Below are 20,951 nucleotides of genomic sequence, written 5' to 3'. Positions count from 1 at the left end.
GAGATTACATTATTGTTTCCTCAAACGTCTATATCTGTGCACTACTGCCCACCGCCTCTTCCGCAGCCTCTCTCCACCTTATCAACATTAGCTCATGTGTCACTGCTCTGCCTGATTCCCAGTAGTGTCGTCTATCTAGGTTAAGGGAAAGCGACACCTGTGCCTTCCAGTGGTCCAGAGTGGGTGTCGATGTCGACTTCCACCTCTGGGGGATAAGGGCTTTGGCGCTGTTCAAAAGGGTTATTAGGAGCAGTTGCATAGCTGCGTCCTCCACTTTAGGTAATGAATGGAACAGTAATATATCAGGTTCCAGAGGGAGCGACACTGAGAAGGTGTCTCTGATGTACTCAACAACTTTGCTCCAGAAGGGTCTGATTCTGTCACAACTCCACCAAATGTGGAGAAGGTCAGCCTCCTCCCCACACCCTCTCCAGCACTTGCCATCAGTGTTTTTATAGATGTGTTTTAGTCTTGCTGGGGTCAGGTACCAGCGCGAGAGGAATTTAAAATTCATTTCTTGTGTGTTAACAGAAACTGAGCATTTTTTGTGTAGGAGAAAGAATTTTGCTCAATCTTGAGCAGTTATGACCGTATGTAAGTCTAGGTCCCATTTATGTGTGTAAGCAGGCAAAAGGTCCGTGGGAGTCAGCATTTTGTATATTTTAGATAGAAGGTGCCGCCCTGGGCGCTCTGACATACAGAGGTTCTCAAAAAGAGTAAGTTCCCTAGTTAATTGTGTTCGTTTATGGTGCTTATGAACAAAGTGGGAGACCTGTGCATATGAGAACCAAGAGGAAAAGACCGGTTCCTCCATTCCCATCAATTCATTTAATGGTATCACTGCCCCGTCGCGGATCAGGGATCCTATAGCTCTGTCGCGAATGTGTGTTGCTTTTGTATCTGGTCTGGAGGTGTAGGATAGCGGAATTTCTGGGTTCCCCCGAAAAGGTGACAAGGGGGAAGGGTTAGAGGAAATGTGTGTAGTAATATTCAGTAGCCTGTCCCACTGGGTAAACACTTCATTTAGAAGAGGATAAAGCTTAATCAAAGATGGTCTATGCTGCGGGGTCAGCCACGCCAGGGCACCCACATTACCCACTCCCAAAACATCAGAGTCTAAATGGATCCACTGTTTCTGGTCTGTCTGTGAACACCATTCTGGTATTCTCTGTAGCAGGGTAGCTGTTCTATAACTCACGAGATCCGGTACACCCAATCCACCTCTGTCTCTGGCCAAGTAAAGGGTTTTCCTTTGTACTCTAGGTTTGATTTTATTCCATATAAAGCTCTCCAGCCTCGCTTGAAGTTTGATAAGGTAGTGATTAGGCAGAGGTAGGGGAACTGTTTGGAGAAGGTAGAGTATACGGGGTAGGATATTCATTTTTAATATTTGGATCCTGCCAAACCAAGAGAATGTTTTGCTGCCCCATCTAGAGAGGTCATTTATAATCTCGTTTTGAATAAGGACATAGTTAGGTTCTATCATATCCGCAGGGTCAGCTGTTAAATAGACCCCCAAATACTTAAGTTTCTTAGGTTGAATTTTGAGGGGGCAGAGTGAAGTAATCCTCGCCATGTCACAGTGGGGGATATTTACATTGAGCATTTCGGACTTTGCGAGGTTTAGGTGAAAATTTGAAAATTTACCATATATCTGAAACTCTCCAAGCAAGGCTGGGATGGAAACATCTAAGTCAGTCAATGTCAGTAACACGTCATCGGCATAAAGAGCCGCTTTGTATATTACCACATTTTTATAAGGAACTTTTCTCAAAGAGTCGCTCCTCTCACTGAATTAACAAAACGGAACAAAGACTGTAAACATTGGTCTCCCGAAGCCATAAGTGCCTTCTCTAGTCTGAAAATGGCTTTCTGTTCAGCTCCTGTGCTTTGCCATCCTGATCCGGACCTACAGTTCACTTTAGAGGCTGATGCCTCCGAGATAGGGGCTGGAGCATTTCTTACCCAAAGGGATCCTTTGACTTCCAAGTCACACCCTGTAGCCTTTTTCTCTAAACTCTATACACCTGCTGAGAGGAACTACGATATGGGTAATCGTGAACTGTTATCCATTAAAATGGCTTTGACTGAATGGCGTCACTGGTTAGAGGGCACCGCAAAACCCATTCAGATTCTCACCGACCACAAGAATATGACTTACCTAGAGACTGCTCATCGACTCAATCCTCGACAGGCCAGGTGGGCTTGTTCTTTTCCCGTTTTAACTTTGTGGCCTCTTATCTTCCTGGGACCAAGAAGAAGGCAGACGCCCTTTCCTCACTCAAGTGACTCCTCTGAAGCTCCTATTTAACACATCATACCCCCTCCTGTGTGGTTGCTCAACTAAACACCACCCTTCTGCAAAGATTGCAAAGTGCCCAGTCTAGTAAACCTCCTGGAGCCCCTGTGGCCTTCGATATCCTCTTTGTACCTTTGAACCTACGCACCCCTGTGCTAGCTTGGGCTTATGGCAGCAAACTCTCAGGACATCCTGGTTCGACTAGGACTCTTTCCCAACATGTATGGTGGCCTACTATGAAGTCTGAGGCTCAGGATTATGTGAAGGCCTGCACAACTTGTGCTGCCAATAAGACTCCCCGATCTTTGCCTCCTGGCTTGCTCCAACCATTGTCCATTCCCAAACAACCATGGACACACATAACAATGGATTTCATTGTGGACCTTCCTCCTTCTGACCACCATACAGTTATCTGGGTTGTGGTGGATCGCTTTTCCAGACTGGCTCATTTTGTACCCCTAACCAAACTGCCTTCTGCCCAAAAATTATAGTCTCTCTTTCTCTTGCATGTGGTACGACTTCATGGCATTCCTGTGAATATTGTTTCTGACAGAGGTCCACAGTTCATCTCTGCCTTTAGGAGAGCCTTTTGTAAGCTGATTGGAACCACTGTTTCTTTGTTTTCTGGCTACCATCCTCAAACCAACGGACTAACAGAGAGCAAACCAGGATCTTGAAACCTACCTTAGAGCCTTTGTCAAAGCTCGCCATACCAACTGGTCTAAGTTGTTACCCCTAGCTAAGCTGGCAAGAAACACTCATTGGCACTCTTCGATGTTATCCATTTCAAGCTGCAACAGGGTATCAACCTCGTGTCTTCCCTCTTTCTGCTCAGTCCACTGGGGTTCCTGCTGCAGACCGATACATCACTAGACTCACCACTCATTGGCAACATATTCGGTCTCAGCTAAGTTCAGCTGTCTCTAGATATAAGAAGTTTGCTGATCGTCATAGAGCTTCTGTACGTGCCATCCCAGTGGGTGAACGTGTTTGGATCTCTACTCGACACATTAGTCTACGTCAACCCTGTCACAAATTGGGGCCTAGGTTTATCGGCCCTTACAAGGTCCTGAAAAGACTGTCTCCTGTTGCATACAAAGTGGCCTTGCACAAAACCCAATGCATACACCCAGTCTTCCACATCTCACTACTCAAACCTTACATCAAAAACAGATATACCCGACTACAAGCACCTCCTCCTCTGCTCCTGGTCCGTGGTGACCCTGAATATGAAGTAGCTAAGATCCTGGACTCCATATACAGATGCAGACAACTGCAGTATCTGATACATCGGAAGGGTTACTCGATGGCAGATCGTTCCTGGGTTGCTGCTCCATCCTTGGTCTCAAGATTTCATGCTGCTCATCCTTTGAGCCCGACTATGGTTCCCGGAGGGAACCCATGAGTGGGGGGCTATGTCACGCCGCGCTAGCTGTTGCTAGGGGCACGGCATATCCTTCCCTGCTCATTGCCTAGGGCTGTGCCTGGTCTGGAGGCTCGACGCCGGGATAACAAGACTACTGGCCGAGTTCGGTCTGATAGAGGAATATCCCAGGAGCATTACACTGACCTTGTAAAATAAAAAAGGCAGAAAAAATCCAAATATTCACTATTTAGAAAATTAAAACTCTGAAAGATTAGTTCAGAGCCTTTAGATCCAGAACCGGTCTGAAAATTCTTTACTATAAAGAAATAAAGAAGAGGCTAGAATAAAACCCCATTCTCTGTACCAACAAACGAACAGGAACAATAACCACCGTAAATACTAGATCCAAAACGGACTAGAAAAAGGCCTGAGCCTTCACAGGAATACACAAAACATAGGACAGAAAAAAAACTTCCTAGGAAGGCCTCATTCTGAAACCTGTTCATTAATCCTGGGAGACTATATTAAAAACCCAGTGATCCAGAACATACTGAAACCAAACTTCCAAAGCGAAGCTTAACCTGCCTCCAACCAGAGTCTCTGGAACAAATGCCGCACATTCACAAAAACTGAGATAAGAGAGTAGATTAGTTGGACTGCTCAGACATGTTCCAGTCAGAACTTAGCTTCCAGACAGAACCAGAGGAACCAGCTGCGGAGAGAAGGAATCCGATTTCAGCTTTGTTCTGAGCAAAGGAGCAAAAGTGAATAAGAGAATAAAATTCACCCCAGGACTTCTAGTCCTGAGCTCCTTTATCTTTCATAACATAAGAGATAATAGAATCCAAACCAGAACCAAATAACATCTTTCTCTAAAAAGAAAGATAAAAGTTTGAATTTAGAAAACATATAAGCAGACCAAGACTAAACAAAAAGGCCCTAGAAAGTACTGCCAAATACATGCTTTAGCATAACACTTTGAAAGAACGAGCACATTTACCAGAAAAGTTTAAAATCTTCACTAGTAGATTTGCTGCCCAAAAATATTATTAAACCAAAAGAAAGAAGCAGCAGCCATATCAATAATAGATACTACTGATCTAAAAAGATAACCTGCTTAACAAAACCCTCCTCTGAAAGGATTCCAACTGCCAAAGGAAATAGTAGGGGGTATGAAAAGTCAGAGTAGAAATAGCCCCATTCACTTTGGAAATAGTTTCCCAAAAAGGAAGCTGAAAAAGGATGCATTTTATTAAACCTTGCTGAAGGATTAAAAATAAATACCTGGCTAAGCCCAGTCTCTGGAACAGTCTCAGAAACCACACCAGGGATAGGAAATATATCAGGGGATATAACCATAGGAATAAAAAAACAACAGGATTTAAACAGTAAACCAGCTTATTCCCATCTACTTTAGGACCTTAACCTGTAAAAGGAAATAAGGATTCTTTAAAAAAAAAAAAAAAAAAAAAAAAAAAAAAAGAACAAATATGCTCAATTTAAACGAATATATATATATATATATATATATATATATATATATATATATATATATATATATATATATATATATATATATATATATATATATATATATATATATATATATATATATATACATATACATACATACACACACACACATCAATCACTGAGTTGAAGCCCATTTCCTATCAGAGTACACTCTGGGAACCCTTCTCACTGAAGAATCAAATGCATATTTTGATTCTTTAACCTCCAGTGAGGTGGGAGGGGTTTTATAGAGTTCCTGGGGATTGGGGATCTTTGCCTCCTCCTAGTGGTAGGGAAGAGTAATTCCCAAGAGTAATGGATCTTGGACTCTCACCCCTGCATGAGTATACACACACACATATACATTTAACTAAATTTAGCACTCTTCTGCGCTAGGTAAATATGTTGGTTCTATACTGCCACAATGTACCCCAACAGTTTGATTAGAGTTGCACCAGCCAAATTATATATTCAACCTTTTTTGCTGCACCTGGTAACTATGTCCCAATTAATATTTTTATTAGTATGAGCACTGCACTATAGATAGAGGTTCATTAACCCCTTCCTGCCGGGACTCATGTCTAAATCGGAACTAAGTTCTGATGTAAGCAAATTAGTAAATATTGAAATCACACGATTGTTCATGCGATTGCGTGATTTCAATGATAGGATTGGGTCGGGGGGTGCCTATGACGCAAGATACGCACCCCCCCCCCCCCCGCAATCCCATATAGGAAGCGGCTATGGTTTTTTTGGACATCCGAACAGTTAGGACGTTCCATGCTGTCCTAACGGCGCTAAGGCCCAGCTCAATAAGGACGGCCTATAACGTCCTAACGGCGAGAAGGGGTTAATAATGAACTTCACATCTGATTTTGGATTTTCTAACTAGAAATTAGAGGGAAACAAATTACAACTGGGGTTTTTACATAAAATCTCTTGCATGACACGCTGGAACTTCCCTGAGTGATTGGACAAGATAAAATACTAGAGACTCTACTTATTACATAGGCATTGTTACTATGAACTACGTGACACAAAAATCAATGTATATACCGTATATGTACCACTTTACTTGTTTAATGTGGTCTGACTGCACCAAAGAAAACATCAATAAAAATGATGTTTAATAAAAAAAATAATAATAAAAAAAATAATGTCTTGCATGACAACTCATACATAAGATCACTCACCGTCCTGCTCGCCTGTCACAGTTTGGAGACAAATCCATCTCAAAGAATGTTAACTACACAAAAACGACGACGCCCTAGAATAAAGAAGAATACATTGGTGTCACAACAGCAACCAAATATGATTTTTTAGTCAACAGTCATAAGCAATAAACAAGTTTAAAATCAGCTAAAACTAGGATGTGCCTCTGCATGCCACTCGTACATGTATATGGGTGTTGCGCTACTATGCATTGTGTATCAATATCATCTTTGTATGTGTGGTACGTTATTTTTATACACTGTATGTATGCAACGTTATTTTTATACACTGTATGTATGCAACGTTATTTTTATACACTGTATGTATGCAACGTTATTTTTATACACTGTATGTATGTGTGGTACGTTATTTTTATACACTGTATGTATGTAACGTTATTTTTATACACTGTATGTATGTAACGTTATTTTTATACAACATTTATGTGTGGTACTTTTTTATACACTATGTTTGTGTGGTACGTTTATTATACACTGTATGTACGCGTGGTATGTTATTTTTGTACACTGTATGTACGCGTGGTATGTTATTTTTGTACACTGTATGTACGCGTGGTATGTTATTTTTGTACACTGTATGTACGCGTGGTATGTTATTTTTGTACACTGTATGTACGCGTGGTATGTTATTTTTGTACACTGTATGTACGCGTGGTATGTTATTTTTGTACACTGTATGTACGCGTGGTATGTCATTTTTGTACACTGTATGTACGCGTGGTATGTCATTTTTGTACACTGTATGTACGCGTGGTATGTCATTTTTGTACACTGTATGTACGCGTGGTATGTCATTTTTGTACACTGTATGTACGCGTGGTATGTCATTTTTGTACACTGTATGTACGCGTGGTATGTCATTTTTGTACACTGTATGTACGCGTGGTATGTCATTTTTGTACACTGTATGTACGCGTGGTATGTCAATATTCAAATGCACGCTGTGTCTCGGTTTGAACAATACAAGAGCGCATATACGTGATATGACTCTGAACACTGCATTTAGCTGCTAAAAATGCAAGGAACTAATTAAAATCCGTTTTTAAAATTGATGTACTCTTTAATACTTTATGTGCATTCATTTTAAAGTTTGCTTGGGTAACTTCTGTATTAAATACAGGTGACCTTTGTTTAATACTGGAGTTTCATTCCAGAAGGAGCTGGTTTTAGAGGTATATGCTAAAAATGTTAATATTTGTCATTGCAAAAAAACAACTAACAGTAAGACTCTTTAATATATTTGATATTACTTAGGTGTGCTTATCTCTCTTGTTATGTATTATGCGAAAGTGATAAAAACAGTACTAAGCATAATTTTCCTCTTAAATCCCTCACAAAACTGTTATTCATGCACAGTGAAATAACTTTGCAATATACTTTCAGTGACTATTTCGCTTTTTTTTTCCCCATCCAATTTACCTCTAAAAACAGCTCCTTCTGAAACCCCAGTATTAAACAAAGGTCACCTGTATTTAATACAGAATAGTTACCCAAGCAAACTTTAAAATGAATGCACATAAAGTATAAAAAAGTACATACATTTTAAAGACAAATGGGAATAAGTACCTTGCTACAGCTAATTAGAGACTGTATCGCCCAAGCTCCCAGGCCTTATAGCTACTCAATTCCAGAGGATGAATTGTGTGAATATGTGCATGAGCACTACTACTATCTTCACAAAAAAAAATAAAAAAATAAAGTGTTTTGGAAATGAACAGCCATTCAGATACAGGAGTATGCTCCCATTCAAGCAGTTTGGATGATGGTATCGCATGTGATTACCTATATTGCGTCAATCAGTAAGAAAAATATAAAAAATTCTGACACAACAAGATGGCTATTAAGCTACATTATTAGCAAGGTAATTATTTCAAGAGATAAAAAATAAAAATGCACTCAAGTTAAAATTAAACTTTAATGATTGAGATAGAGCATGCAATTTTAAGAAACGTTCCAATTTACTTCAATTAACAAAATGAGCAGTCTTAATATTTACACTTTTTGAGTCACCTGCTCCTACTGAGCATGTGCAAGAATTCACAGAATAAATGTATATGCATTTGTGATTGGCTGATGGCTGTCACATGCTACAGGGGGAGTGGAAATAGACATAACTTTAAAATTTGTCAGAAAAAAAAAAAATCTACTATTCATTTGAAGTTTAGACTAACTGCTATTGCATTGTCTTTATCTTGTATGTGTTTATTATGCAAATCTACTGTATTTACTGGTCCTTTAAAAAAAAAAAAAAAAAAAAAAAGCATCTTTGTAGCCAATTATAGGCAATGCTTTACATACAGTTCTTTTAGAATCCATATAAACAGTATGTATGTGTATACAGCTTGGGGCACTATGTTACAAGTACACTATTTCAGTTGTATGGCATTACTAATCCATATAAACAGTATGTGTGTATACAGTGGGATGCACTATGTTACAAGTATACTATACTGTATGGGTTATATTTCGAATCCATATACAGTAGGTCTGTGTATACAGTGGGATGCACTATGTTACAAGTATACTATATTGTATGGCTTATATTTCGAATCCAGATAAAGAGTGTGTGTGTGTGTGTGTGTGTGTAAAATATATATATATATATATATATATATATATATATATATATATATATATATATATATATATATATATATATAAATTATATATAATAATATATATATATATATAATTTTATTATTGAACAACAACCATGTTCTCAATGAACCCAAAAAACTCATTAATATCAAAGCTGAATAGTTTTGGAAGTAGTTTTTAGTTTGTTTTTAGTTATAGCTATTTTAGGGGGATATCTGTGTGTGCAGGTGACTATTACTGTGCATAATTATTAGGCAACTTAACAAAAAACAAATATATACCCATTTCAATTATTTATTTTTACCAGTGAAACCAATATAACATCTCAACATTCACAAATATACATTTCTGACATTCAAAAACAAAACAAAAACAAATCAGTGACCAATATAGCCACCTTTCTTTGCAAGGACACTCAAAAGCCTGCCATCCATGGATTCTGTCAGTGTTTTGATCTGTTCACCATCAACATTGCGTGCAGCAGCAACCACAGCCTCCCAGACACTGTTCAGAGAGGTGTACTGTTTTCCCTCCTTGTAAATCTCACATTTGATGATGGACCACAGGTTCTCAATGGGGTTCAGATCAGGTGAACAAGGAGGCCATGTCATTAGATTTTCTTCTTTTATACCCTTTCTTGCCAGCCACGCTGTGGAGTACTTGGACGCGTGTGATGGAGCATTGTCCTGCATGAAAATCATGTTTTTCTTGAAGGATGCAGACTTCTTCCTGTACCACTGCTTGAAGAAGGTGTCTTCCAGAAACTGGCAGTAGGACTGGGAGTTGAGCTTCACTCCATCCTCAACTCGAAAAGGCCCCACAAGCTCATCTTTGATGATACCAGCCCAAACCAGTACTCCACCTCCACCTTGCTGGCGTCTGAGTCGGGCTGGAGCTCTCTGCCCTTTACCAATCCAGGCATGGGCCCATCCATCTGGCCCATCAAGACTCACTCTCATTTCATCAGTCCATAAAACCTTAGAAAAATCAGTCTTGAGATATTTCTTGGCCCAGTCTTGACATTTCAGCTTGTGTGTCTTGTTCAGTGGTGGTTGTCTTTCAGCCTTTCTTACCTTGGCCATGTCTCTGAGTATTGCACACCTTGTGCTTTTGGGCACTCCAGTGATGTTGCAGCTCTGAAATATGGCCAAACTGGTGGCAAGTGGCATCTTGGCAGCTGCACGCTTGACTTTTCTCAGTTCATGGGCAGTTATTTTGCGCCTTGGTTTTTCCACACGCTCCTTGCGACCCTGTTGACTATTTTGAATGAAACGCTTGATTGTTCGATGATCACGCTTCAGAAGCTTTGCAATTTTAAGAGTGCTGCATCCCTCTGCAAGATATCTCACTATTTTTTACTTTTCTGAGCCTGTCAAGTCCTTCTTTTGACCCATTTTGCCAAAAGGAAAGGAAGTTGCCTAATAATTATGCACACCTGATATAGGGTGTTGATGTCATTAGACCACACCCCTTCTCATTACAGAGATGCACATCACCTAATATGCTTAATTGGTAGTAGGCTTTCGAGCCTATACAGCTTGGAGTAAGACAACATGCATAAAGAGGATGATGTGGTCAAAATACTCATTTGCCTAATAATTCTGCACTCCCTGTATAGCGTATGTCTATATATACAGTGGGATGCACTATGTTACAAGTATACTTTATTGTATGGCTTATATTTAGAATCCATATAAACAGTAAGTATGTGTATACAGTGTGGGGCAATATGTTACAAGTATACTATATTGTATGGCTTATATTTAGAATCCAGATAAACTGTATGCCTGTGTATACAGTGTGGGCACTATGTTACAAGTATACTATATTGTATGGCTTATATTTAGAATCGATATAAAGAGTAAGTGTGTATACAGTGTGGGACACTGTTACAAGTATACTATATTGTATGGCTTATATTTAGAATCCATATAAACAGTATGTATGTGCATACAGTGTGGGACACTATGTTACAAGTATACTGTAATGTATGGCTTATATTTAGAATCTGTGTATACAGTGTGGGCACTATGTTACAAGTATACTGTAATGTATGGCTTATATTTATAATCTGTGTATACAGTGTGGGCACTATGTTACAAGTATACTGTAATGTATGGCTTATATTTAGAATCTGTGTATACAGTGTGGGCACTATGTTACAAGTATACTGTAATGTATGGCTTATATTTAGAATCCATATAAATAGTAAGTCTGTGTATACATTGTGGGGCAATATGTTACAAGTATACTATACTGTATGGCTTATATTTAGAATCCATATATAAAGTATGTGAGTATACAGTGGGATGCACTATGTTACAAGTATACTATATTGTATGGCTTATATTTCGAATCCAGATAAACTTTATGTCTGTATATACAGTGTGGGCACTTTGTTACAAGTATACTATATTGTATGGTTTATATTTAGAATCTACATAAACATTATGTCTGTGTATACAGTGTGGGGCACTAAGTTGTAAGTATAATATATTGTATGGCTTATATTTAGAATCCATATAAACAGTATGTATGTGTATACAGTGTGGGCACTGTGTTACAAGTATACTATACTGTATGGCTTATATTTAGAATCCATATAAACAGTATGTATGTGTATACAGTGTGGGCACTGTGTTACAAGTATACTATACTGTATGGCTTATATTTAGAATCCATATAAACAGTATGTCTGTGTATACAGTGTGGCACTATGTAACAAGTATACTATATTGTATGGCTTATATTTAGAATCCATATAAACACTATGTCTGTGTATATAGTGTGGAGCACTAAGTTATAAGTATAATATATTGTATGGCTAATATTTCGAATCCATATAAACAGTGTGTATGTGTATACAGTGTGGGGCAGTATGTTACAAGTATACTATAGTGTATGGCTTATATTTCAAATCCATATAAACTATGTCTGTATATACAGTGTGGGGCACTATGTTACACATATACTATATTGTATGGTTTATATTTCGAATCCATATAAACAGTATGTCTGTGTATACAGTGTGGGACACTATGTTACAAGTATACTATATTGTATGGCTTATATTTCGAATCCATATAAACAGTATGTGTATACAGTGGGATGCACTATGTTACAAGCATACTATATTGTATGGTTTATATTTCCAATCCATATATAACGTATGTCATATGAGGCTATGATAATGGCTCACGCCGAAACGCGTAAGCCAATCTGACACACTACACCCTTGTAGATGTTCCGTGGACTCTGAGGTCCTTTTTTAACCTGTGTCAATAAAAAAACTTTTATTTAACACACGGACTGATCGCACCTTATTCTTGTGAATTATCTTGAACTTGCCAGAAGATGAGCCTGTGTCTTGGGATAGCTGGCTTGCTCCCACTGTTTCTATTGGATTGAGCTCCACATCTGACTGCCTACAATGTAATTGATGACGTACCCGGCAAGAAGACGGACGTGAGTGTAAGGTATAGCAGGCATGGTACTCCAAACGGACCGCGAAGTTTGAATATCGCGGGTCTGTGAGTAGACTCGGTTGGATCCGAGTTCCCTGTAGTGAATACCTGAAGGACCTATTCCGCAGCAACTTCTTTGTGACTTTATATTTCGAATCCTGATAAACTGTATGTCTGTGTATACAATGTGGGCACTATGTTACAAGTATACTATATTATATGGCTTATATTTAGAATCTGTGTATACAGTGTAGGGCACTAAGTTAAAAGTGCACTAAAATGGATGGTTTATATTTAGAATCAATATAAACAGTAGGTCTGTGTATACAGTTTGGGTCACTATGTGACAAGTATACTATATTGTATGGCTTATATTTAGAATCTGTGTATACAGTGTGGGGCACTATGCAAAAAGTATACTATATTGTACGGGTTATATTTAGAATCCATATAAACAGTATGTCTGTGTATACATTGTGGGGCACTATGTGACAAGTATAAAAATTATATGGCTTATATTTAGAATCGGTGTATATATACAGTGTGGGGCACTATGTTACAAGTATACTATATTATATGGTTTATATTTAGAATCTGTGTATACAGTGTGGGGCACTATGTGACAAGTATACTATATTATATGGTTTATATTTAGAATCTGTGTATACAGTGTAGGGCAATATGTGACAAGTATACTATATTATATGGTTTATATTTAGAATCTGTGTATACAGTGTGGGGCACTATGTGACAAGTATACTATATTATATGGTTTATATTTAGAATCTGTGTATACAGTGTGGGGCAATGTTACAAGTATACTATATTATATGGTTTATATTTAGAATCTGTGTATACAGTGTGGGGCACTATGTGACAAGTATACTATATTATATGGTTTATATTTAGAATCTGTGTATACAGTGTGGGGCACTATGTGACAAGTATACTATATTATATGGTTTATATTTAGAATCTGTGTATACAGTGTGGGCAATATGTTACAAGTATACTGTAATGTATGGCGTATATTTAGAATGAATATAAACAGTGTGTATGTGTATACAGTGTGGGGCACTAAGTTATAAGTATACTATAGTGTATGGCTTATATTTAGAATCTATATACAGTATGCCTGTGTATACAGTGCGGGGCACTAGAACTATACAGTATATATGTTGTAAGGTTTATACTATAACTGTGCAGTATATACACTTGCAAACATATATTGTCTCTTGGAAATGCTTGCACCCTTCTCAATTATAAGTGCCAGTCGTGCCTTTGCCCTGGATAACTTTTTGTTGTACGTGGTTAGTCTATATGCACTGCATTTGTCTGTGCTCACTGTCTCTGCGTACTTAACATGTATATATAATATGTATCTCAATATAATGTTGTTGTTTTTTTTATACCCCAGTGCTGAAACAAACGTTCCGAGACTAGCATTGAATTGTACCTGCATATGTAACGTCTCAGTGCGCTCCACCAACCTACACAGACGATGTGGCTCCAGCTATAACACACGGTTCCTGTATCCGAGGTACAGATCGTTCTGAGCAATCCGCGGTTCTAAAGCCGCCAGTTCGGTCTATTCTAACTGTAAATCTAAACAAGCCGCCTCCTTCCTCTCAGCCAGTCATAAACTTAGTTTACGTTACAACAATATGCTGACCAATTAGCTGAGATCTTACTGGAACCTAGAGGCTAGGGGACGATGGGATTTGTAGTCCTGTATTTCTGTTGAGAGAGGATGACAAACGTCAAGCAAGTCAGACCAGCATTGATTTAGCTGTCAGTATATTAAGTATTATTATTACGTTTAGGTCTATAATGCCAGTATGTAGCGGGATTGTTTGTGATAGTTCAGCACATAAAATGGGCACTTTGAGCATATGCAGATAGTAAAGGGAAGCAGATATAATTAGCTCCTACTTTTTAAAGGGACGGTAACACCTTGTTTATATAATATTTAGTTATGCTTAATGCAACAACTTTGCAATATACTTCCCTTATATATTTTACTACCCTTCCATGTAATTTATCTCTAAAAATTGAACAATTTCTAATTCTTACCCTGCTGACTTCTCAAGGCTAACTTTGCTACATACAGTCATGTCCATAATTGGCTTTGTTGTATAGCAACTGAAAAACAAGGGTTATACCAACTTTATGACTGGGGATAGCCCTTGTCTGTGGCCTAAAGCCAAGATTGGCTCCTCTAATTAGGGCAAATATCGGGTGGAGTTTGGTTTTTTAAAGATAATTGCAGTAAAAAGGATATTAATTTGTTCTTACATTTAGCCTTGACTGATATGTTTCCTGTCACTTTAAAATTATTATATTTATTTTATTTAGTTATTTATTATAGATTACCAGGTATGTTTTTTAACTAGAATATCACGTTTTGTTAAAGAACAGTCTACAGTCCTGGCCAAAAGTTTTGAGAATGACACAAATATTCATTTTCACAATCTTTTTGTCAGATGTTACTATGGTATACTGAAGTATAATTACAATAATTTCATAAGTGTCAAAGGCTATTATTGACAATTTCATTAAGTTTATGCAAAGAGTCAATATTTGCAGTGTTGACCCTTCTTTTTCAAGACCTCGCAATTCGCCCTGACATGCTGTCAATCAGTGGTGTCACTACAGGGGGGCAATTGCCCCCCCCTAGGAAATTCCTTGCCCGTCCATGTGCCCCCCCGCCAGGCCCGGCCCTTGCATAAGACCGGCTAGGCACTCCAGCAGGGAGGCGCAAACTTGGAGCTGTTATTTTTAAAAAATATATATATTTACTGTTTTGTGGATGGACTTGAACCCCCACCACACGTGCCGGCTCTACCACGCAGCACTACCCAATACCCCATGCTGCTATATTCCCCTCCACCAGCCAGGTCACATAAATTACATCAGTGTTTTTCAACCAGTGTGCCGTGGCACACTAGTGTGCCGTGAGAGATCCTCAGGTGTACCGCGGCAGACTGACAACAGTGCGGGGGTGTTTGTGAATGAATGTCAATATGTCATGTATAGTTTGTAGGAGGCATGGCATGACAGTACAGTGTGTGTGTATATATATATATATATATATATATATATATATATACACACATACACTGTATATATATCCTTTAGGCTACAATGTGTGATTTTGTAAAATTTTGGATGGTGGTGTGCCACAGGATTTTTTAATGTAAAAAAGTGTGCCACGGCAAAAAAAAGGTTGCAAATCACTGAGTTACATAACGTTCCTACACAGCACAAGGAGGAACATGACCGAGAGGAAGAGGGAGGAGCCAGCCAGGTGCTGTGCAGGGCAGAAGAGCTATAGAGCGGGAAGGAGCGGCATCAGCAGGCCAGGCAGAAAGACGAAGATCTGGGCTGAGGTAAGTCTCCCAGACGACATTGGTCACTTTAATATATATGGTGCAGGTGTACAGTACGCAGAAATCCTGCAGTGTCAGAGTCATCAGGGGCAGAACATCTAGGGGTGCAGCCAGTGCAGTGGCACCGGGTATGAGGGGAGGGGGCCCTTTAAACAGCAGGCTGAGACATGATTTTCTGCTTTATATTTCTAGTTTTTTTTTTTAAATCTAATTATGCTCTGTTTTTCTTCCACCGCAGTCCACACTAAGCCTAGAAGAAAAAAAAAATAGAGCTGAATTAAGGGACTTACACAGACTGGTAGATTCCCCAGAGGCTGGGAGTTGGTGGGCTGACAGGTCATATTTTAGAGTTGCTGTACTGCATGTTCAGTCCTTTACAATGCAGAGCACTTCCTTGAGATTCCTGATCAAGAGTGAAACAGACAGAAAAACTTTAAAATGCCTGTACAGTGTCAATGTATACAGCACATTTAAAGCTGCTCTTAATGCTTCAGCTTTGATCAGTGAAGCAGAAGACACAGATGGTCAGTCACCTCTCTGCAAATAGTCAGATTTACGCGGGGTCCTGCTGCTGCCTGCCAGAGGTGAGTCTGCTCCCTGAAATGTAAGCAAAAACATGGTCCTAGTGCCCTTTCTAAGTATGCTTGTAGAAAGTTATTGGAAAGTTAATTTTTCCATATATGCGTACAGGTGGCAGGTAGGATGATCCCCTTCAGCAAAAGAAATGACAGGATATATTGCTGCACTGGTGGTAATCTAGGGTTGCCACCTTTTGCCCAGAAAATTCCTGGCCACTTTTTAAGTGGGCGTGGAGAGGGTGTGGCTTGGGGCGTGGCGTGGCTTCTCGCAGCCTCAAATTCATTATGAAATCAATTTTTATATATATTATATATATATATCTAATATTATATATATATATATATATATATATATATATATATATATATATCTATGATATATTATATATATATATATATATATATATATATATATATATATATATATATATATATATATATATATATATATATATATGATATATTATATATATATACACAGGGAGTGCAGAATTATTAGGCAACTTAACAAAAAACAAATATATACCCATTTCAATTATTTATTTTTACCAGTGAAACCAATATAACATCTCAACATTCACAAATATACATTTCTGACATTCAAAAACAAAACAAAAACAAATCAGTGACCAATATAGCCACCTTTCTTTGCAAGGACACTCAAAAGCCTGCCATCCATGGATTCTGTCAGTGTTTTGATCTGTTCACCATCAACATTGCGTGCAGCAGCAACCACAGGCTCCCAGACACTGTTCAGAGAGGTGTACTGTTTTCCCTCCTTGTAAATCTCACATTTGATGATGGACCACAGGTTCTCAATGGGGTTCAGATCAGGTGAACAAGGAGGCCATGTCATTAGATTTTCTTCTTTTATACCCTTTCTTGCCAGCCACGCTGTGGAGTACTTGGACGCGTGTGATGGAGCATTGTCCTGCATGAAAATCATGTTTTTCTTGAAGGATGCAGACTTCTTCCTGTACCACTGCTTGAAGAAGGTGTCTTCCAGAAACTGGCAGTAGGACTGGGAGTTGAGCTTGACTCCATCCTCAACCCGAAAAGGACCCACAAGCTCATCTTTGATGATACCAGCCCAAACCAGTACTCCACCTCCACCTTGCTGGCGTCTGAGTCGGACTGGAGCTCTCTGCCCTTTACCAATCCAGCCACGGGCCCATCCATCTGGCCCATCAAGACTCACTCTCATTTCATCAGTCCATAAAACCTTAGAAAAATCAGTCTTGAGATATTTCTTGGCCCAGTCTTGACGTTTCAGCTTGTGTGTCTTGTTCAGTGGTGGTCGTCTTTCAGCCTTTCTTACCTTGGCCATGTCTCTGAGTATTGCACACCTTGTGCTTTTGGGCACTCCAGTGATGTTGCAGCTCTGAAATATGGCCAAACTGGTGGCAAGTGGTATCTTGGCAGCTGCATGCTTGACTTTTCTCAGTTCATGGGCAGTTATTTTGCGCCTTGGTTTTTCCACACGCTTCTTGCGACCCTGTTGACTATTTTGAATGAAACGCTTGATTGTTCGATGATCACGCTTCAGAAGCTTTGCAATTTTAAGAGTGCTGCATCCCTCTGCAAGATATCTCACTATTTTTGACTTTTCTGAGCCTGTCAAGTCCTTCTTTTGACCCATTTTGCCAAAGGAAAGGAAGTTGCCTAATAATTATGCACACCTGATATAGGGTGTTGATGTCATTAGACCACACCCCTTCTCATTACAGAGATGCACATCACCTAATATGCTTAATTGGTAGTAGGCTTTCGAGCCTATACAGCTTGGAGTAAGACAACATGCATAAAGAGGATGATGTGGTCAAAATACTCATTTGCCTAATAATTATGCACTCCCTGTATGTATATATATATATATATGTATATATATATATATATATATATATATATATATATATATATATATATATATATATATATATATAATATGTAGCTGGTGGCCTAGCACTCCTTCCACACCTGTGTTGTCTGTGCCCGGGTGCTATCCTCAATTAGATATGTAGAGAAGCTGTGTAGATGGAGGGCACTCACAGGACTTTATACAATTTGTATTCTTTATTCATACTATCAATTTCACATTATTAAAGAATGTCGACGTTTCTGCCTATCCAGAGGCCTTCTTCAAGACCATTCATAATCTTAATAGTGCGTACCGCACTGTTGGACGAACTCCCAGTGAAAGAAAACGTTAAGATTATGAATGGTCTTGAAGAAGGCCTCTGGATAGGCAGAAACGTCGACATTCTTTAATAATGTGAAATTGATAGTATGAATAAAGAATACAAATTGTATAAAGTCCTGTGAGTGCCCTCCATCTACACAGTCTCTCTCTCTATCTATCTATCTATCTATCTATCTATCTATATATATATAAATAAATGAAAGGATGCAGGATAGCGCAGGGGAAACAGCTAGTATACACAGATCTGAATTAGTGACAATATAATACCATAAGGAGTACAAATCTGCGGTAAGTGTACCCAGAGCAGTAACGCAAAAGGCACAATACAGACACAATAAAATAAAGAATAAAATACCTCATACGATTGAGGGATCTGGAAGTATGTGCACATCCAAAAGGGGAGAAAGTGACGAAGATTATCTTTCTGACCCCATTTTTTATCCACCTCTGGGACTGTGCTTTTTACCCCCTACATATATACATATATATATATATACACTATATATTTGATATATTTTGCATTCTTTATTTTATTGTGTCTGTATTGTGCCTTTTGCGTTACTGCTCTGGGTACACTTACCGCAGATTTGTACTCCTTATGGTATTATATCGTCACTAATTCAGATCTGTGTATACTAGCTGTTTCCCCTGCGCTATCCTGCATCCTTTGATTTTTATTTTGTACTGTATTAGAGGTGTGAAGGGACATCTCTGCATTTCAGGATTTGTCTGCAAGTTACAAACAGCTAGGGTGGTGTATAGAGGTGCCCTGTGAGACCTTCTGGGTATTCTAATTTCTGTATAGTAGCGCCATTGGGTGACTTAGGGGCTTCTGTCCTTACTTCATCAATCTTTTTTGTTATATATATATATATTATATTTACACATAATTAAGGCAGCCCCCACAAAAAAAAAATTACCATACCAATTTGAATTTAAAAACAGCAGACACAGCCAAGTATTACTCACAGTTTCTCTGTGGCTGCTCTGCACTTGTTGGCTTAGGAAGGCTGCTGCACAGTCGACGGGAGGTGGTACCATGAAGGTAACAACGTAACAACGCCATTTTTCGGCAGGCAGAGAGACAGCCCGCCGCGCGGCCACCGCACCAACACCTGCTTCGAGGCTCTCTCTGCCGCTCTTAGCTGCAGCCTGATGTGACGACTCCCTTGACCCTCTTCACCCCTCCCACACCAATCTCCTCACTCTCTCCTATAGACTCCCTCCCGAGTCCCTACCCGTTTTGTAGTAGCAGACTGAAATAAAAAGTTTGCAAATAGACTAAGTGCACTGTGCTCATGCTGTTAACAGAGGTATCCTCACATGCTGCTGCCTGATCAGCTCGCTCCTGTAACCCCCGGGCTAAGCGCTCCTCTGGCCAGCTAATATTTTGTAAGTCTGCTCACTGCTGCGCCAGGGGAGCGCTTAGCCCGGGGCATTTGAGGCTAGTTCCGGGACACGGAACAGTGAAACCGGGGCAGTTGGCAACCCTATGGTAATCTCACTTCCCTCACTTGAATTTAAAAATCCTCCATGTCCGTGATTTGGCTTTATCCAGACTGGTCAATTTGATCAAGTAATAGAAAAACAGGATTTAGTCTGCCACATAATTTAATAGCGCCTACTTATGCATATACTTTAAAAATGGTCATTTTAGCAGTTATAAAAAAGCATTTTTGCACACAGCCATATTTAAAAAAATTGCTTCTAATAGTATTTGAAATGCATAGCTTTACATGTCTGATAATGTCTGATAATACTTATGTCCCACTAGCCAGTGTGCTTTTTTTCCATACTGGTCTAATATTTAATTTAACAGACTTCTATTGTCTATATATGTCCAGTTGTCCATGCATATAAGGTTTTAAAGGAAGATACAAGACGCATTACTGCTTGTATTTTTATATATGTGTTTTATCTTCTTAGGAAAATATGGACTGTTGTAATTGTTTTTTTGTCATGTTTGTGTGTATGCAAGTATGTGCATGTGTGTGTGTGTAACTGTGTATGTATGTATGTGTGTGTGCGTATGTATGTATATATGTACAGTATATGTATGTATGTGTGTGTGTGTAACTGTATGTATGTGTGTATGTACGTGTATGGATGTGTTTGTATATATGTGTATGTATGTGTGTGTGTTTGTGTATATGTGTGTATGGATGTATGTGTATATGTATGTGTGTGTGGATGTGTGTATATGTATGTGTGTGTGTATGTGTCTATGGATGTATGTGTATCTGTATGTGTGTGTGTGTGTGTATGGATGTGTATGGATGTGTGTATGGATGTGTGTGTATGTATCTCTGTTTG

At 38.9% G+C, this 20,951-nt stretch overlaps 1 protein-coding gene across 1 annotated transcript in view; it reads right to left on the bottom strand.

Annotated features, from left to right (window-relative positions):
• Positions 1 to 14,033, bottom strand: part of CCDC77 (coiled-coil domain containing 77) — a 133,886-nt gene extending 119,853 nt beyond the window's left edge. The window contains exons 1-2 of the mRNA XM_053718827.1: positions 13,928 to 14,033; positions 6,371 to 6,444 (exon numbers count right to left, since the gene is read on the bottom strand). Coding sequence (XP_053574802.1) covers positions 6,371 to 6,408 — 38 coding nt within the window. The 5' untranslated portion in view covers positions 6,409 to 6,444; positions 13,928 to 14,033. The remainder of the gene's footprint in view (positions 1 to 6,370; positions 6,445 to 13,927) is intronic.
• Between the last annotated feature and the right edge of the window lie 6,918 nt (positions 14,034 to 20,951).

Source organism: Bombina bombina, chromosome 6, assembly GCF_027579735.1.
Source record: "Bombina bombina isolate aBomBom1 chromosome 6, aBomBom1.pri, whole genome shotgun sequence".
NCBI classification, from domain to species: domain Eukaryota; kingdom Metazoa; phylum Chordata; class Amphibia; order Anura; family Bombinatoridae; genus Bombina; species Bombina bombina.
The sequence above is the reverse complement of the archived record's forward strand: the minus strand, read 5'-3'. Positions and strand labels throughout refer to the sequence as shown.